The following is a 20,081-nucleotide window of genomic DNA, read 5'->3' on the forward strand; positions in this document are numbered from 1 at the left end:
ATTTTGCAAGAGGAGCCCGAGGTTTTGTAAATAGTGCTTGAAGATGAGCTTTTGTGTTTAATGTTTTCAGAAAATGGAGCAATTTTCAGTAATTGTGTTTTAGCAATTGAGAAAAACTGTAATATGTTTGTTTGTTTATGTATGCACCTTTCACCGAGGCAAAGACATGCATTCAAAGCAAATATTTATTTCTATTTTTGCAGAGGCTAGGCAGCTATTGTAGTGTTAAGTAGTTATTTATTATTTGAATTGAGTTAAAAGTAGATTGTACTCAAAAACATTGATCAGGTCAAGAAAGGAACTTGTAGACATGGCTATATAATGTTTCCACTTTCTGTCAATATCCAATCATTTTATTAAAAAAAGGTCCTTACAGGATCATGCTGTAAATGGCAATGCATTCTGGGAGAGCTGTCTGTCTGCAGGTCCCAGCTGTCTGTCTGCAGGTTCCAGCTGTCTGTCTGTCTGTCTGTCTGCAGGTTCCAGCTGTCTGTCTGTCTGTCTGTAGGTTCCAGCTGTCTGTCTGTCTGTCTCCAGGTTCCAGCTGTGATCATTGAGACCATCAGGATATTGTCCTTTATATTTCAATACTTCATTTCAGTAAGATGTTAAACTTGAAGAGTCCACAATTTCAGGAAGATTAGTATATTATGTTTCTAACTAAATAAAGTTATTTAAATGTTATTAATTTAAATGTTCTTTGCTGGCTGTGATATCTGAAAATGTTGCAGCTCTAACTGATCATATTGAACTTCTGATGATTTGTTGAATTGGAACCACGAATGGGAGAAACATCTTTATTGTTTTATTGTTTTATATTATTTATGTTCAAGAACAAAGTGCTTCAGAAGTGTTTAGCAGAAGAATAAGAAGATTGTCCACCTGTCCACCAGGTGTCCTCAGACTCTCCTCATCCTGATCACCTGGGTCTCATTACCCAATCACCCTGTCAGCACATATACCAGACCTGGTCCTGGTTGGTCCATGTTGTGTGGGGCCTTAGAAAGCACCAATACCACACTGTGAAAACACTCCACTACAAGTCAAAGTCCTGCATTCTTACTAAGTTAGTGTGTATCAGCTAAATGTACTTAGAGTACTACTGCATCTACTAGAAATATCACAGCAGAGACTATGAGAACTTTGCAGCTCTGAGAGAAGTTGTAACTTTGTTCCAATGATGTGATCTGACTTTTGGGCCTCCTGGTGTGTGTTCTGCAGCTGCATGAAAACAGAAAACCAGTGTTTGTGTCTGATATCAGGTGCATCAACTCAGTAGTGTTGGACCAGCTCATAAAACACATTTATACCAATTCAGCAAATGTAGAACTGAGACTAAATAAACTGGTAAATATCTGTCTGACATCAGATGGTTTTAACAGCAGTCATATAACAGAAGTTACACAGCTTGGCCAGATGGTGGCGCTGTAGAACAACTTATTTTCCAAAAGCTGCTGAAGTTTTACTAAGAAACAAAGTTCCATAGATTACTCAGTTCAAGTGACATTTAATATAAAATGATCCATTTAGAGCTTCATGTAATGATAAATTAAGTCTCTGCTGCATTAGTTTTATGTGATGTCTCCAAAATGTACAAAACAATATTTTCCTCTAAATAAACATAAGTGAACTTTTTGACCTGGCTTGTTTGTACAGTGTGTGCAGCATGTCTCTTCTCTCATTTCCCTTTGCAGAATTTGAACACAAAATATAAAGTTCAAAACTAAATATCTTTCCAACTTCACCAAAGTTCATAACTTTGTAAACTGACACAGGTTTGCCACCAGGCTTGTGACTCTTCTGTGTGTAAAAGTTTTAATCAGAGTTAAACACAACAAAGATAACACACGGTGCTGAAATGAAGTGAAATAAAGTGAAGTGTGACAGGAGGAATAAGGTGTGGCCCATGCTAACAGGGATCTCACTTTAAAGTGATACAATAGAAACCATTTATCAACGTGCATTAAGCATACTGTAGAATATATTACAGCAACTTACTTGCTAATTGCTGCCAGCTAGTTGCTGTAGATTTCACAGTTTTCTTCTTACAGTGTACACAACGAGATTAAAAGCAACTCCCTTCCAGTGTCAACATGAAATAAGTAGTGCAAAAGAAAAAAAAGGGGGGGGGGGGTAAGGTGCACAGTTATGAGAGCTATATACATATATAAAAATATAAATAAAGATCTAGTTTTATTTACAGTGTGAAATGCAGTGTGAAGTAATGATATTGCACAGTAATGAAATTGCACAGAATTGTCGATATTATAAAAAGCATTTAATATTAAATATTAAATATTGCACAGTAGGTGTGTAGAAGAGAGTCCGGGGGTTGGGGGTAAGACTGTGAAGTCAGTGCATGTGTGAGTTCAAAGTGGTTATGGCTTTTGGTAAGAAACTGTTGTTGAATCTGTTAGTCCTTGTTGTGATGGACCTGTAGCTCCTCCCTGAGGACAGCAGCTCAAACAGATCAGAGGTTGGGTGGGAGCTGTCCTTGGTGATGTTTTCTGTTCTGCTTACAGCTGGAGAGAAGCTGGAAATGGTAGCTGTCTCCAGTTTTGATGACTCAGAGATTTGTTATGAGAATATGGGAATTTGACGGGAACTGAGTTGGATCGCAAGGTACTGAATATTCACTCATGAATGTGTTGCTTCACTTCTGGCCATGGATTGGTGGAGGAGGTGTATGGCGCTAAAACAGTCCCATAAGTATTTGCTACTTGTAAAACACAATGCACAAATGAATACAGAGTCATCTGTATCCGCAAATGGATATATGTCTATCACTAGCTTGACAACTGGGCCCACTAAAAGACAGTCATATCGTCCGAGGGGTTTAAGCTGCGCTTAACATTTCAGACTGCCAATTCCATATCAAAGTGGTGAGTCTGGGTGTCCTCCCTAGGGAAGTTTTGAGCATCAACGACTTCATTTCCTGTTTTCGGATACACTTTTATGAACAAATTTACGGTGGAAATTCCTTTTTATATAGTGTAAAAGAAGAAGACCACAGATGACAATTCAAAATATATCAAAAATATAATGGAAAGTATGTTTTTGTGTGTCATTGGGCATATTTAATTGGGTATATGGAAATCCTGGAGCTTTCTTAGTGGATATACTGCGTATACCTGCGTCTCATGCACTGCTGCGGTTTCATCAGAGAGGCGACCTGGCTGTATGTATTTTATTTTGATTTTTTTATTAGTGAAGAACATAGGTACATCGCCAATATGTACATATACAAAAAGTCAATACCAGAGGTGCATATACAGATTATCAATGTAGAAAATAAATAAAAAAGTGAAAAAGAAAAGTGCAGTAATATTAAGTCATGTATCATCGGTACATGAGAAATTTATCAAACACAGTTCCAGTCTCTATTGCCTTCTTATTTTTAATGTCTCTTATAGTGTTGCCGTCTTGGTTTCAGTTCTTGAAAAAAGTGGTCTGTCTGTGTAACTGCTGCTCCTGTCAACATGCAGGAACACTTTGCTCCCCCCCCCACTCTTGTGATTTGAGGTTGTCCCGTCACGTGACTCAGAGTGCAGAAGAACCACAGACATTCAAGTTATGAGGACGTTGAAGTTAGCTTAGGGAAAACATAATTTACATTGCTGAGTGACTGATCCTCCATTTTTTTAACCTCTTACTGTATTGAAAGAGTGTTAGTCATTAAGGTAAATTATTAATTATGTCTAAAACACACTTTTAGATTTGTGAAAGCTTTATTGTCTTTATGAGAACGCAATAAAGGGAGATTTCACAGTTTTCTTTTCAAATGTAGACCACATAAGACCAGGTCCAGATCCAAAACCACTATACCTAGACTAGTCAAATCTGGACTAAATTACCCCAGAGAGGCTAAAGATTCTTAAAAACACAGTTTCAGATTTGTGAAAACCTTATTCTATTTGTGAAAATGCAATAAAGGGGGATTCCCCTGTTCTTTTCAACAACAACAGTTTAACACACATTTGGTTCATTGAAGACAGATCATCCTGAAACCTGATCCACATAAAAAGCTGCTCTATGAGACTTTAAACAGCAGCTGGAACATTTAGTAAAGAGTCGGTTTAATATGACAAAGTTTGATGTTATTCAGGCCTGGGTTCAAGTTGTCCATGTGAAGGGGATCAAATGTGAATAATGTAGAAATGTTTCAGTGAAACACAGTCTATACGTGGATCAGATAATAACTGATGTATTTAAGATGCTGATTGTACTTGTTCAAAACTAACTAGACTATATGCCTCACTTCCTATTTTTATTGCCTGTTAGGAAACTTTGCATTAAAAAAAACATGATGATTAGCCATACTTTGTAAGTCGAAATTGAAAGTAATCTACGCTGGTGAGAATCTCTGTCGGTGTCTGACACCATTTGGACTGTGTTGATCGACAGACATCCACACAATATTTAAACTGTCAGAACTAAACATCTGCACGGTTTATATACAGCAGCAAACTGATCTGATGTCTGCCTGACATGAGAATGATCTACAGCCTAATATGAGGGTTGAACAATAAACGTTATGATGATCAGATTTACATAATTTTAATAGGACGCATTGTCATTCAGATTAACAGAATGAATACATCAGTCATTGGAGAACGAGTACAAGCCAAGTATAGTTTTGTCTGTTAACAAAGAAGTGAGTTGCGGCTGTTGGAAACTGTTTTAACTACAGCTTTTAGCTGACTCTTCACCTCTGTCTCCTCTCACAGGGAGAAGATGATCTGCAGCATCCTGCTGCTCATCATCCTGACCTCCTGTGTCTCTGGTTAGTTTACAGCTTCACTTTATTATCCACTAACACTAAACAAAGAATCACTAAAGTGTCCACAGAAACATGTGGAGATGGAGTTTAAAGTTGTCAGTGTGTCTGCTCCTCACTTTCCCTCTCTGTCTCCTCAACAGGAACATTTGTAGTGAATGTGACCCAGACCTCCTATCAGGCAGAGGAGAACCACGACATCACACTGGAGTGGACCTTCACAACCAACCCTCACAGTTCCTCCAACTCTCTTAATATCTTCTGTGAACTGTTAACTGATCTCAGACCCTCAGTCCTGTTTCATCTCCATGAAGGAGTTGAGGTCCCAGAGTCTCAGGATGAACAGTTTGCAGGACGAGTCCAGTGGGACAAAGACGTCCTCAGAGAAGGACGACTCAGACTTCATGTGTCCAGACTCAGGACTGAAGACTCAGGACTGTACAAGTGTCAAGTGTTCACAAGTCATGAGAGGAGCTCTGGTAAATGTTGGCTCAATGTCACTGGTAAGTTGATTCAGGAAAACTGGAGTTTTTCTGTTTGTACTTAAAAAATGAAAGATGCAGATTATATAGTAATTTTCACTAAAACAGGTTTCCTTCCTGTCAATCAGCCACATTATATTTTCTGTTCTTTACAGCAGCTGCTGATGAGCCCAAACCTCAGAGACCAACAGTGAGACCAGAACCAGAGTCTGAAATACATCTGGATCCTCTACGCTGGACTGGCAGCAGCAGTAGTGACAGCAGCAGTTCTACTGATTCTCTACCTCAAACGCCTCTTTGTCTTCAATCCTTGTTTTACATCTATTAATAAATATTGTTCATGTAACTACAGGTTTCAGTCTAAATTCAGTTATTAAAGCAGAAATGACTAATAGTGTAAATAATGCTTTCATTTGGCAGCTTTTAAATAATCAAAGAATAAAACTTGGTGACCTTTTTTTTAAATAAAAAAAAATAAAAATGACAACAGCTTGTGTGTTTTCTTGTTTTCTTTCAGGTAGTGTTTCAGTTCTTGCTTGATCTTCAGCTTCAGTGTAAAATATCTGTAATACAGAAGAAACAGAGAAAATAATGTTGCTGCTGAAACATCTGAGATATATACAAATCTGAAAATGAATGATTATTTGGTGATGGTCATTTTTTTTCTGTTTAAAGAAATCAGAGCAACGTTGAAGTGAAATAAGTCTGTGTAAACAGGAGGTTTCTTTTCAGATTGGCCTGAATCAGAATTCAAATGATAATTAGACATTTTTTAGACGTTTTCTTCTGAAATCCTACATCAGATTGGTCTGGTATTGACTGAGTGACAGTCTGAGGTCATCTGCTGTCACTCTGAAGTGAAATGAGTGTAAACCGGAGGTTTCCTGTTTTAGATCAACCTGAATCAGACAAAAAATATTGATTATAATAGAGATTCTTAAATCCTACATCAAGTTGCTGTAAATTCTTTTCTTTTCTTCTGGGGTGAAATGGGTCTCTGGGAAAGGTATAGGTTGTCTTTGAACACAAATAAATTGTTTGTAATAAAAATATTACAATGACATATTTATAATTTTTTTAAATATCAATTCACTGTCACATGAGTGAATGTTAGCATGTTTACCAGAAGCACCCTTTTCTTTTGAGATCTGTACTGACAAGCGGGGGCTTGTTTGAACTTTGTTTTTGAAGTGGAGGCTGGCTTGACTAAGTGGTGTTGGGTGTGCAGCATTTTTGGTTTGGTTCTGCATGTATGATGTCTCATTTCCTGTTGTGTTTTGTGTCTGAACTGAACCACTCACATCGTGGTTTCTTGAATGAAACTTGTGGTTGTCAGCATGAATGTTCATCTGTACTTTCAGTTATGACAAAGACTGGCTATCCTAACTCTAATTACATGTATTCTGTGGCATTTGCAATTGGCATTGGCTGTTGATACATCATTACAGTCTCTCTCTCTCTCTCTCTCTCTCTCTCTCTCTCTCTCTCTCTCTCTCTCTAGTATGTTAAAGTGTGGCTGGCCCAGCGACCTCCAAAAGGAGACCGTCCTGAAACTAAACATCTCCTTATCATACAGCTGTAGAGATTCCCTGAATCTGTAGAGTGACAAACATCATCATACATGTAGAGGTTTGGTTGTGGAATCTGTTTAATCTATTGTTATTGGTATTATTGTTTCTAAATAAATTAAGTTAATAAATCTTTATTTGACCTGTTAATGAACTAATCAGCTAATTACACAAACTGCCTAACATGCAGCTCTTAGCAACCAAGTTAAATTGCGTGATAAAAAACAAGTGTCTGGTTGGAAAACCCCTTTTCAAACTAAGTACTTTGACAGAAAGTAGTTTTTGGTTCTATTAACGTTTAAAACTCTAAGAATTTGGACAAAAGTAGTATTTGGTTGAAATAAATCTTTAAAACTAAGTACTTTAAGCTACCCATGTTTGCCGCTTATGCAACCCAATAAAACAAACCATGCTAAACTGATAACCACTAAACAAGACAAGAAAGTAAACACATATGGGCACTGCAAAACAGTTAAAAAGATGCTAATACAAAATAATGTACGGAATAGTTGTCTCACTTGACCTTCTCACAATGTGAGACCAGTAAGAACCTGTTTAGGTTTCCCTGACATCTGGCTCATTCTGGAAGACAATCATTCTTTTTCTAACTGATTCCAACAGATTTTAACTTGCAGAATGAGTAAGCTAATTTTCTGGTAGTTTAGGCCAATACGTTTATTTAAAACAAATTTGTTTTACTTCTTTCAGTGTTGCAGATAAAGTGCCTTTGTCTTCTCGCACTTTTCTATTTTTTTTTCGTATCTCTCCCGCCTGACTTCTCTCTTCAAGATATATCCCCAGCAGAACTTCTTCTTTCTCAAAGCCACTCATACACAATCGTGAGGTCAGCAAAATCATATTCCTGCAGAACCCTCAGCAGCTATAAAAAGAAGCTGCGGTGTGTGAATTGGTCGCCCAATCCACACAACCACGAACATTGTCAAGTTCCAGTTCCTTAAACGACAATGCACTGTGGTCGGTAGAGAAAAGCTGGAAACGGTAGCTGTCTTCAGTTTTGATGATTGGTGTTTGGTGTTTGGATGTGCTCATTAACTCCATACTGGCTGTCGCAGAGAAGACAGACACAAACTGGACCTCTGTCCTCTGGTCTCCTGGTTTGGATCTTAACTGACTGAAGACACACAAGGTAATGTGTGAATGTGTTGATGTTGGTGTTGTCATGATGTGAATCCTGTTGTACAGATCTAGTGTGTGAGGGTTGGTGGATTAGACCAGAAGTTAACAGATAATAATGTGGTCGCTTCTCTCAGTAAAGAGACAATTCAACAACAGTTTAAAGTGACCACATGCCACATTTTCAGTATTTTCTGTCATATCTACAATGTTGGATTTTCATGTTAAACGTGGCCAAAACTTCTAATAATGAGGTAAACATATTTTAGACAAATCCCCGTGAGCTAAAACGTTAAGATTTCCAAAATGATATCCCCATCTGACGTGGTGACACATCTTTGGGTCAGAGGTACATCACCGGACACCAGACTACAGATATCTGGTCTAGGAGCTTCCTCTTCACAGTTGAACTATCAATGTGTATGCTCCAATCGGCACAGAGAGGAAGCTGTTTTTCAAAAAGTTAATGATGTTTTAAATGGATTTTAACTGTACTGAAAACGCATCTTTAGATCACAACCATGCAGAGCCACATCCAGCTTCCCAGCATGCCCTGAAACAGCTGGTCTCCGCCCATGGCCTGGTGGATGTATTGAGGAGGATGCATACACAAACTGCAGACAGTACACATGGTCCCACCTCAGAGAGAGTAGGATCTATCAGCCAGATTAGACCGTATTCATTTTTTTAAGCATCATTTTAATATTTTTAAAGTGTGTAATGTCGTTCCTGCTGATTTTACTGATCATTCTTTGCTTTTATGTAATGTTTTTATTAGAAATGTGAAACCCAAAAGCGCGTGTTGGTATTAATTCAGTCTTAGCATTTGATAAATACATTTAGAGAGGTCCTTATTTATTTCTGGCATGGTTTTAGAAAGAGGAAGTGTGATTTTAGCAGTGGTGGGACCATGCTTTATGTCAGCAGCACACCCTCAACGTGAGTCCACATGTGATCGAGGATATATATGAAATCCTCAAATTCAGCACTGGTTTTATTGTCAAGATCAAAGTATTGTAGAGGGAGGTTGAGAGTGTGCTGAAATGTAACGGCAGTCTGTGTGCTCCTTTTAGAGTGGCGACACAAATATGATATACACTATGGTTACTCAGTTCTGCAGCCTATAACTGACAAAACCTAAAGCAATATCACCTCCTAACTGGCTCAGTAATTCAATCAGTAGTTTGTGAGTAATGTTTCATGGTTATAACTGTCAGTTCTGACTTCCTCCTTCCTTGCTTATGGGCGAGTTGAACCACCCATCTTGTGACAAAGACATGTTACGGCCACTTAGAATTGTTTTTTATTTAGCCTAAGCCTCTAATTGTCAATTTTCTTAAATTTCTTGTAGTTTACATTGTTTTTAGCAGTTGTGTGTAGGTAATAAGCAGGATAATCTCTTCACCTCTGTCTCCTCTCACAGGGAGAAGATGATCTGCAGCATCCTGCTGCTCATCATCCTGACCTCCTGTGTCTCTGGTTAGTTTACAGCTTCACTTTATTATCCACTAACACTAAACAAAGAATCACTAACGTGTCCACAGAAACATGTGGAGATGGAGTTTAAAGTTGTCAGTGTGTCTGCTCCTCACTTTCCCTCTCTGTCTCCTCAACAGGAACATTTGTAGTGAATGTGACCCAGACCTCCTATCAGGCAGAGGAGAACCACGACATCACACTGGAGTGGACCTTCACAACCAACCCTCACAGTTCCTCCAACTATCTGTTTGTCTTCTGTGAACTGTTAACTGATCTCAGACCCTCAGTCCTGTTTTATCTCCATGAAGGAGTTGAGGCTCCAGAGTTTCAGCACGAACAGTTTGCAGGACGAGTCCAGTGGGACAAAGACGTCCTCAGAGAAGGACGACTCAGACTTCATGTGTCCAGACTCAGGACTGAAGACTCGGGAATGTATGTGTGTAAAGTGTTCACAAGTAATGAGAGTAGCTCCGGTAAATGTTGGCTCCATGTCACTGGTAAGTTGATTCAGAACTTTCTTTCAGTTTCAATTCAGCAGCTTTTTAAATCTATAACAAGAAAACTTTGAACTTCCACGATCCTTACACTTCTTTGTCTTTTAGTCAAATGTTTTTCTTCACATGAATGAAACAGATGTGTTTGGTCTCTTTACAGCAGCGAGGGATCGGCCTGAACCTGAGACACCAAACACAACAAGTCCACAACAACAGGAGAGTCAGGGGAGGAGTTACCTCTTATATTTACTGTTGGAACTGTTTAGAATATCATTCGGTCCACTGTTGTTTTTTCTCCTGTATGTTTTGTTTCATTCTTACTTGTCATTAAAAAAAAAGAGAAATCAACATCCCTACTTAAAGAAAAGATACAGGTCAGCAGGGGCATCAGTGGCTACAGTTTAATCAACAACTTGAATGAGATAAAACTGTTAGAATCCAATTTTATACCACAGGAAATCCTAGTTCCCCATTTGCTTGCATGTTACAATTTGATTAATCTGAAACACATCTTTCCTTTATATTCTTTAGTCAGTGACCGTGATTCATATTACACAACTGATAGACAATAATAATAATGGAGGAAAAGATGTTCCTGTTTATTCATTAGTCAAACTGTCACTCATTAGTCAGTTCTAAAATGTGCACTGTGTTCACTTTATATATAACGTAGCTATAGCTATTATGTGATTTGCTGATTCATCTATTGCACTTTAAACTGAGCCTTTTAATATATATTTGTATAGCCTTCATTTGTATTTAGTATTTATATCCATCTTCTTCATGAAAACTTTCTGACCTTCTGTCCAGAATGTATATGCTTTGACATTAACGTATAACACATTAATTACATGTTGTGACTACTCAGCTCGTCTTGTTAACTGTATATCAATACTTATTTAGGAATCTTTGGAGAATGTTTTTAACTAGCCTAAATTAAGTTAATTTAATTAATTTATTTATGTAAAATATTTGTTTAGATCAGCACTAGCAGGACTCTGACTGGTCGACTCTTTTGTGTAGTTCAGGAATTCCAACACAGTCAAGTGTTCACAAATTACGGGAGTAACTCTGATAAATGTTGGCTGAATGTCACTGGTAAGTTGATTCAGATTCTGTCTTTTAGTTTAAATTCAGCAGTTTTTATGTAGCTAAATAACAAGAAAACTTTGATCTGACTTGTTCTGCTGGAGGAGACATGAGACTAAAGGAAGTTCAAACAAAGCAACGACACAAACAGAATATATAGAAACATTGCTGCTGGACATCTTACAGCTGCATCTACTAGAAATATCACAGCAGAGACTATGAGAACTTTGCAGCTCTGAGAGAAGTTGTAACTTTGTTCCAATGATGTGATCTGACTTTTGGGCCTCCTGGTGTGTGTTCTGCAGCTGCATGAAGACAGAAAACCAGTGTTTGTATCTGATATCAGGTGCATCAACTCAGTAGTGTTGGACCAGCTCATAAAACACATTTATACCAATTCAGCAAATGTAGAACTGAGACTAATTTGCTGAAGAAACAAACTTCCATAGATTACTCAGATCAAGTGACATTTAATATAAAATGATCCATTTAGGGCTTCATGAAATGTTAAATTAAGTCTTTGCTGCATTAGTTTTTCATGATGTGTCTCCAAAATGTACAAAACAATATTTTCCTTTTAATAAACATAAGTGAACTTTTTGACCTGATGAATTAAATGCTTTCCACTCATTGTTTGTCTTTCAGTTCATGTCGATACAGTGTTAAAGTCAGTTTGTAGAGATTTAAAAAATAGCTTGAAAAAGTGAATTAATCTCAGTAAATATGCAGAATAGTTTCTGAACATGTTGACTCATGTTGCTGCATTAATATCATCACGTTAAGTGGTTCATGTAGAACATTTTAATAGCTACTGTGTTTTGACATTTCAGAGGCTTTGACGATTATTTTCCGGACGTTTTTGGTGCTTTTTTGACACATTTGACTCTTTTTAAAAAAAAAAAATTACATTTTTTTTTATGCTGTTTTTCCTAGGGCTGCTCGATTATGGAAAGAATCATAATTACAATTATTTTGGTCAATATTGAAATCACGATTATTTTACACGATTACTCATTGACTTTTGGAAGGACATTGTAGTTACTGAATTTAAAAAAACAAACGGTGAAACAGTTAAGCAAATCAACAGGTTGTCTTCCTGCCTACCTGTTGGTACAATGTTTGGGCTGAGAGGTTTTCTGTCTGGAAAAATGGCTTCAATTGAGGACTTTGTTTTCTGGCCAAGTGAAGATTTACTTAATTCGTACAAAAAAGAACAGCTCTTTAGAGTGGCTGACCATTACAGCGCAGATCTCTCCAAGAAGTTAAACAAAGATGAGTTGTTGGACACCTTAAAGGCCAAATCACTGGAGCAGGAGGTTTTGCCTGTCCTAGTGGAGACTGCTAATGTGCCTGTGGTAGTGACTAGTTTGTCTGATGTAAATGAGAAGTTAAAGTGTCTAACATGGCTCCTGTTCTGGCTGGTTTTGGGGCTGGGTTGTCATTTGAGGAGAAGAAACAGCTACTCTTGCTACAATTGTAGCATGGACACAAGAACCCTATGGAGTTAGAAAAGGCACGACAAGATGTTCATCTTCGGGAAACTGAACTAGCCCATGTTCAGGCAAGTCAACAGGTAGAGTTGGAGCGCTACAGGTTGGACCTTATAAGTAAGGGAAAGGTTCAGCCTGAGCCACAGAAGGTGGAAGAGTCATTATGGCTTGCTCCTCATACTCCATCATTTGATGTTTCTGTAAATTTGTAGTTCCAATATTTAATGAAAGGGACCCTGACATTTTCTTTGTGTCATTTGAACGTAACACACCACATCCTCAACAACAAAACCACCTCCTGTGAGCCCAGGGATTCTAAGAAATAGAGCTCACATGAGGGGTCACATGAGTTGACTGTTTATTCCACCATTCTAAGAAATTGACTGCAACTCTTGGCATCCTGTTGGCTGATACAGTGGGCTTGTACCTCTCAACATGTCATAAAAGCTTCCCTGATGATTATTTGATCCTTTTTTTGCATCTAGTCTTGACTTGATCCTACAAAAGATATTTCTGGCAACCCAGAAATAAAGAGCAAAAACATTTCAAACAGAATTCGATGTTATGTTCTACTTCCTCATTCTACACTCATGGGGATGTTGTGGAAGTAATTCATCGCTGCCAGTAAGTAGTGATGAAAACATCTTGTTGTATTTGTTGTGACAGAATCTGTTAGGAATCGTTAGAGACTAATTCATCAAAATAAACTTAATATCATGGATCTGGTTGGGTTATAGTGAAACCCTTTTCCAATAAGCATTACAGATAAAGTTAGAACGACCAATGCTGTTTGACATTCATAAAACAGTGTGTTCTGTTTATGTACTGCGGCTGATCTACAGTAGGAGCTACTTTTAACCCATTTAGGAGATTTCTGAATCCTAATTTAGGAGAATTTTCAACTTGAAATACAATTTAATAAAAAAAGCTTTTATTGTAAAGGTGTTGAGTAAAAGTGAAAGATTGAATTACGTTGGCATTGAGTTTGCCTGATGTGCAGCTTCCAACAGAAAAGATTATCTCACTTCCTCATCACAAACTCATGCAGGGAAACGTTCCTTTGGTACTTTTTCTCAGATTTTCTTTTGTTTTGCAGCTTCACTGATATTTAAGAGGTGATGGCTCTGCATGCTTCTGCTTCTGTTCTTCTGTCCTTTGTGATATCTGTGGATTAATAGTTAACAGCATCCCATAATTCATGTCAAAGCTTGCACAAACTTGTTCAAATGATGACTAAACACTCTCTGGTGTTTCTATACTACAAGTTATCAGCCAACAGATACAGTGATATGGATTCCTCTGCAATAATCTGATGTTAGTAATGTGTTAAAAGCAGAAAGAACAGGATCAGGTGTTGTGAGGACCAAAGACAGACGGTATGTTTTCTCTTTCTCATCTGTGTCACAGCACTATTTCACAGAGCACTGGAAGTGATTGAGAGGGATGGAGGACAGCCGTTGAGAGGAGAGTTTTGGAGGAGTGCTGCATGAAGGACGTTGAAATCCCCTTTTCCCCCATAAAGTTGGGTTAAAGTTATTTGTCCGCATCTTTAAATGTCTAAAAAATAACTGTCATTGGAGCACTGAGGCTAACTAGTGCCGGACCTCGGAGTGAGCTGATGGAGTGACAGATCGAAGCGGAGCCGGGCAGTGAGGACAGGTAGGCCTACTCACCTTACCTTTGGTCTGGCAGCGGAATGTTCAGCTCTGTAGAATCACGGGCGCCCAAACCTTGCAACCCTAGACGAATATTAATCATGATAGCATGAAGTTTCCCAGGTTTGTGGTTATGGCGTGACACCTGTGATAAGTGAACTCTGAGCTCGTGTGTTTGTGACTCTTCACTCACTTTGCTCGGTGTTCTACTGTTTCCTGTCATCTCTTAATACAAACACATGCTGTACAGTTGGGTGGTTTGTGGTTTTGCTCATGTCTTTATACTAGCTTCATGTTAGAGAACAGATCAGACTCACAAACTGGACCTCTGTCCTCTGGTCTCCTGGTTTGGATCTTAAATGACTGAAGACACACAAGGTAATGTGTGAATGTGTTGATGTTGGTGTTGTCATGATATGAATCCTGTTGTACAGATTTAGTGTGTGAGGGTTGGTGGATTAGACCAGAAGTTAACAGATAATAATGTGGTCGGTTCTCTCAGTAAAGAGACAATTCAACAACAACAGTTTAACACCCATTTGATTGATTGAAGACAGATCATCCTGAAACCTGATCCACATAAAAAGCTGCTCTATGAGACTTTAAACAGCAGCTGGAACATTTAGTAAAGAGTCATTTTTAATATGACAGCATGAGGTTGTTTGATTGTTGACTGTTTCTATATTGTCTGTTGTATAGGCTATTGTTTTTTATAAGGAATACCACACTTTATGTGTTACTACTTGACTCAGGTAGTTGGTGAATTTTTTCAGTTCAATTTTCCTTTCTTTAAACATGTCGGACTAATGCATGGCCCCGGTGATAAGTGGTGTAGGTTGATGAATAAAGACGTTAGTCAGTCTGGGACTGAAGGTCCGTGTTTCTCCATGACCTAGAAGATAATAACAGTATGGCGGAGTTGGGTTTTGTTCCACCCAGTAAAAAGTTTTTAAAAAATGTGTGAAGAAAAACAAGTACCGTTTCTAACTTCTGATTGGGTGTAGACAGCCTAAAGCCCACCTCCAAAAGCCAGTTATGCTCCAACCAACCTCTAACTTTCGATCCTTCTGTCGCTTCCTGCAGCTTTACTCTGACTAATCAGAAAGACTCTCTCAAAGCTCAAACCACAATACTTCCTCTTCTTCTGACAAACGGCGACAAATGGCGCCATCTTGTGACAGACATACATTACTGTATCTGGCTTTCAGTCCTCTGGCTAGTCATGTTATAACTAACACAGACGAAGAAGTATAAACAGACTGTATATGTTCTCTCTCTGACCTGTAATAAGTGAACTCTGAGCTCATGTGTTTGTGACTCTTCACCTCTGTCTCCTCTCACAGGGAGAAGATGATCTGCAGCATCCTGCTGCTCATCATCCTGACCTCCTGTGTCGCTGGTTAGTTTACAGCTTCACTTTATTATCCACTAACACTAAACAAAGAATCACTAAAGTGTCCACAGAAACATGTGGAGATGGAGTTTAAAGTTGTCAGTGTGTCTGCTCCTCACTTTCCCTCTCTGTCTCCTCAACAGGAACATTTGTAGTGAATGTGACCCAGACCTCCTATCAGGCAGAGGAGAACCACGACATCACACTGGAGTGGACCTTCACAACCAACCCTCACAGTTCCTCCAACTCTCTTAATATCTTCTGTGAACTGTTAACTGATATCAAGAATCCAGTCCTGTTTCATCTCCATGAAGGAGTTGAGGTCCCAGAGTCTCAGGATGAACAGTTTGCAGGACGAGTCCAGTGGGACAAAGACGTCCTCAGAGAAGGACAACTCAGACTTCATGTGTCCAGACTCAGGACTGAAGACTCGGGAATGTATGTGTGTAAAGTGCACACAAGTAATGAGAGTAGCTCTGGTAAATGTTGGCTCCATGTCACTGGTAAGTTGATGCAGAACTTTCTTTCAGTTTCAATTCAGCAGCTTTTTAGATATATAACAAGAAAACTTTGAACTTCCACAATCCTTACACTTCTTTGTCTTATAGGAACATGTTCCCCTTCACATGAATGAAAGGCACATTCTGCACTAATACAACGGCTCGACGTTTAAGCACAGCACATAATACAACAGCTCCACATAAACATGGAAAGAGCACTGCTCAGCCTCTGGGTAGTACATGCATTGAGTGCCAATAACATAGTTTTGAAAATCGCATATTTTATCACATGATTAAAATTCTATTATTTTGCATTTCAGAACAGTTTTTAAGTACATATTAACAATCGAAAGCAATTTTTACCAGTGTATCTTGATTGGGAATCAAATAAATGCAAAGTTACTTTATGAACTTGATTTTAAGATTTGTAATTATTGATTTACTGTAAACAAAAGAAAAATGTGTGAATCTGTCATTATTGCACTATTCCTCCAAGTACCTAACTAAAAAACTAAAAATCCCTATCCTTACTAGAGTCAATATAGTGTTTAGTAACTCCTAAATAATGTTGATTACTCACTGACGTCCAGTGATCACCGGTTAATGAGACAGAGTTTGCAGCACTTTGCAGCTGTTCCAGTTGGGCTACTTTCTCCGTGTGGTACAGGCTGTGTATCCGTGAAAACTACTGTCTCCCTCGACAGCAACGAGACAGGTCAACCGTAGTACGTCTTTAAGACCCGAGTCCTCTACGATGCTGACAGGTCTGCAGTTAGTTGCCACCCGTTTCGCAAGAGCTGTAGTAATTTTTTGTAAATATTTTAATTCGGCTTTACACAATGTGCATATGGCTTTCGACTTGTCTACGAGCTGTCCGGGAGTTTTGGAAAATAAAAAGCGCCATTCAGGATTTCATTGCTGCTGTCTTTCTCCATCATGCCTGCAGCCTGCAGCAGCAGGATGTGTTACGAGGAAGTGGCAGCTTGATGAAAGCTAAGCCGAGTGAAGTGTAAAATAAATTAATAAATGCCGGCATGCGATTAATGCGATTAAAAAAAATGTATCGCATCGCGTCGGCCCTTAACCGCATCGCGATTAAGGCGTTAACGCTGACAGCCCTAAAATAAACCAAAGACAGATTGTTGTTATTATCAGTAGTGGCCCATAGAGGGCAGCCCTTCTGGCATTGGCCCAAATTCCAGATGGCCAGTCCGTCACTGTGGTTCAATGTCACTGGTAAATTAATTCAGGAGAATTTTGAAAAATGAAAGATACAGATTATTTAGTCATTCTTTTTCACTAAAAACTGTTTTTTTCCCTGTCAATCTGGCCGTAGGCGTAATTTACAGGGGGGATGGGGGGTTACAACCCCCCAATAATTAAAACTGGCCAGTGCACCCCCCCCCCAAATAAATCTATTTTAATTTTCTTTACATAACTAAAGACATTTGCACCATAACTGTACTAAAAAATGTACTAAAATGCAGAAAATTAAGTGTTTTGGTTGACGCTCCAAATTTACAACTCCTATACATACATTTGGTTTGTTTACATAGTAGTCATTAGCCGCTAGCTAACGAGTCACTCCAATGAATTTATAATTAAACCTGGATAAATGCACTTTAGCCAGGCCTTTTTGAGAATATGCATACATTACTAAGATAGCCAGTCTTGACTGAAGAGAGAGAGAGAGACAATTTACTCATTTAACTTCAAAAGGTGTCTGCAGAACTGAGGATACAACTTTTATTGAAAAGGTTGAATAACATGTTGACGTGTATAATAATTTATAGTCTGAACTGAGGAGGATGCTGAGCATCATTACATAGGCAGTACATAGACTATACAGCTTTCTTAAAAAGAATGAAGGAATGAATGAATGAATGAAGAAATTATAGAAGGTTTAATGTAATATTGGTAATACAGATCTTCAAAGAGCTATGGTAGTCATTTTGGGTTAAATCAAGGTGGTGTTGTGCCACATTTGGCCACAAGATGTCCTCACACTCTCATTTACTCAGTCACTGACATAGTGTGTGATCTCTCTGCCTTTGGTTGTGGCTCCTTTCCTCAGTCTGTGTTTTGACCCCAGCAGGTCAGACTCCATCCATTTCCCTCTATGACAGTCACCGTGCTGTATCAAGATAACTCTACAGGGGACCAGTGTGGTGTGATCCAGATCTCACTAAGACAGGAAGGACTGAATGTCTTTCACTGATCTGAGGCTCAACAACACAGGCACCTAAACATTTATCCCCGGTGTTAACGAATATAGTCTCAGCAAGAGATGTGATCTCAATGTTACAGGTAAGATGACATCATACATAGAACCACTTACATATCATGCTAAGAAATAAACAGTAGCTCATTCATCATCAACCATTCACTGTAGGCTAATTTCATGTTGCATGATGTGTGTAATGAAACTGTTGTTGAGGTTTTGAGCTGCATAAGATGCTCCTGTCAGATATCTGGTGTCTGATTTAGCATCCTGCTGTGGTCAAAATGTCACATGTCTCTTAATAATCTGTATATTTGATCACAAGCAGTTGGGATTAAACAAAAGAGCTTAAAATATATAAACCAGACTGCAGGTGTAGCATGATTTGGGGTGGTGTGTGTGTGTGTGTGTGTGTGTGTGTGTGTGTGTGTGTTTGTGTGCATGTGTGTGTCTGTGTGTGCGTGGACTTTAATTTCCTTTTATGAAGTAGCATTTTTTTTTTAGTACTTTATTATTTCCCCGAGCACGGTTCTGTCTGTTGTTCTGCATGATAGTAATCCCAATGGCTCAAAAGGATAAATCTTTGTCAAGTACCTCCTGTGTGTGTTCAGTCAGAGCAGTGATAAGGCGTCCTGTAGATAATGTCTCAGTTATACACACTGGAGATCATTCATGTGCAAACAAACCAACATCATATTTTACCAGATGGGAGTGAGAATGTGTTGGCAGGAGACCCAACAGGGACCGCTGCAGGACATGAAGAGACGTGATGGTCCCACTCGAGTTTCAGCACATTCAGGTATATTACTGTTTTCTTTTTCTTTTCTTTTTTTACATAGGCCTACTTACTGCTGCATAGAGTAAGCATCTGCCTCTCCGTCCCTCTCTCAGACACCCCCCCACTTCCCAACAGCTATTTGCCTCTCTGGCTGCCAGCCAGGTATCAGATTACAGTTCCTCCCTCTGTATGACAGTATCATACCAACCCGTTGATGATGATGTGTTACAGCGTGTGGGTCTGCTACTGGGAGGACTGGGAGCTTTAACCAAACACTACGAGAGAGAATCTGAGTCTGAATCCATTATTACTGTCTGGACCTTTCAGGATTCTTACTGGGAATACTGGGACTTCATTAAAACGGTTTTTAGAAGTTTCTGCTTCTCTCACTTCCCATACTACAAACAAACAAAGCAAACTTTTTGCAAGTATTCTAGTCGATTCTAACAGCAAGATGAATATGCTACTACTGAGCTGTTTTTAAAAGTCGATTGGATGAGTTTTCAGGTGAGTGTGATCTTCTTAGTGAATATTTGCTACATGTATAAAAGGTAAAGCTGCGTGTTTAGACCTCCATCACTCCTCTACTCTGCTGCTGCTGCACGTAGCATGGCTGCAGGCTACATGTTGAGAACTAGTTTTATAAACTGGTTTGCTGTGTCTGTCAGTAACATACATGATTACATTACTTGGTCGTTTAGTTTTTATAGAAACCATCCCATCTGGTTCATGTTCTGATATCAGCTCTCACTAAGACACTGGCTGGGTTTACATTACAGTGATGTCTGGGGGAATATCCGAGGTGTGGCTGGACCATATTCAGACAGTGTCAGTAACCACCCAGACACAAGTTAACACCAACCAGTGCTCTGTGAAATAGTCTGTCATCATTTAATGCCGATATTAAAACGATTTAGACATTCTTACACACAAAAAACCTACAAGCAATGTATCCTATTGCACAAACTTTGTATTTGAAATTTAATTTGAACAAAGAGTTATTTATCTACTCCAGTAGAGC

At 38.8% G+C, this 20,081-nt stretch overlaps 1 protein-coding gene and 1 long non-coding RNA gene across 7 annotated transcripts in view; both read left to right on the forward strand.

The window, feature by feature from the left end:
* Positions 1-20,081, forward strand: part of LOC116041925 — an 85,731-nt gene that overhangs the window by 56,842 nt on the left and 8,808 nt on the right. For 2 of the 6 annotated variants that reach the window (XM_035994344.1, XM_035994348.1), the window contains exons 1-4: positions 7,882-7,974; positions 9,385-9,440; positions 9,578-9,756; positions 15,884-16,064. The exons of 2 other annotated variants lie outside the window; for them this stretch is intronic. In XM_035994344.1, the coding sequence (XP_035850237.1) occupies positions 9,392-9,440; positions 9,578-9,756; positions 15,884-16,064 (409 nt within the window). In that variant the 5' untranslated portion in view covers positions 7,882-7,974; positions 9,385-9,391. Of the gene's footprint in view, positions 1-7,881; positions 7,975-9,384; positions 9,441-9,577; positions 9,757-15,875; positions 16,065-19,276; positions 19,283-20,081 lie in introns of those variants that run through there. 2 more of the 6 variants (XM_035994345.1, XM_031287977.2) reach the window with 2 other exon arrangements.
* LOC118493684 lies at positions 9,766-10,262 on the forward strand. The gene is made up of 2 exons (XR_004895636.1): positions 9,766-9,937; positions 10,095-10,262. It is a non-coding gene; the product is annotated as an uncharacterized LOC118493684 (long non-coding RNA).

Source organism: Sander lucioperca, chromosome 17, assembly GCF_008315115.2.
Source record: "Sander lucioperca isolate FBNREF2018 chromosome 17, SLUC_FBN_1.2, whole genome shotgun sequence".
Classification (NCBI taxonomy): Eukaryota; Metazoa; Chordata; class Actinopteri; order Perciformes; family Percidae; genus Sander; species Sander lucioperca.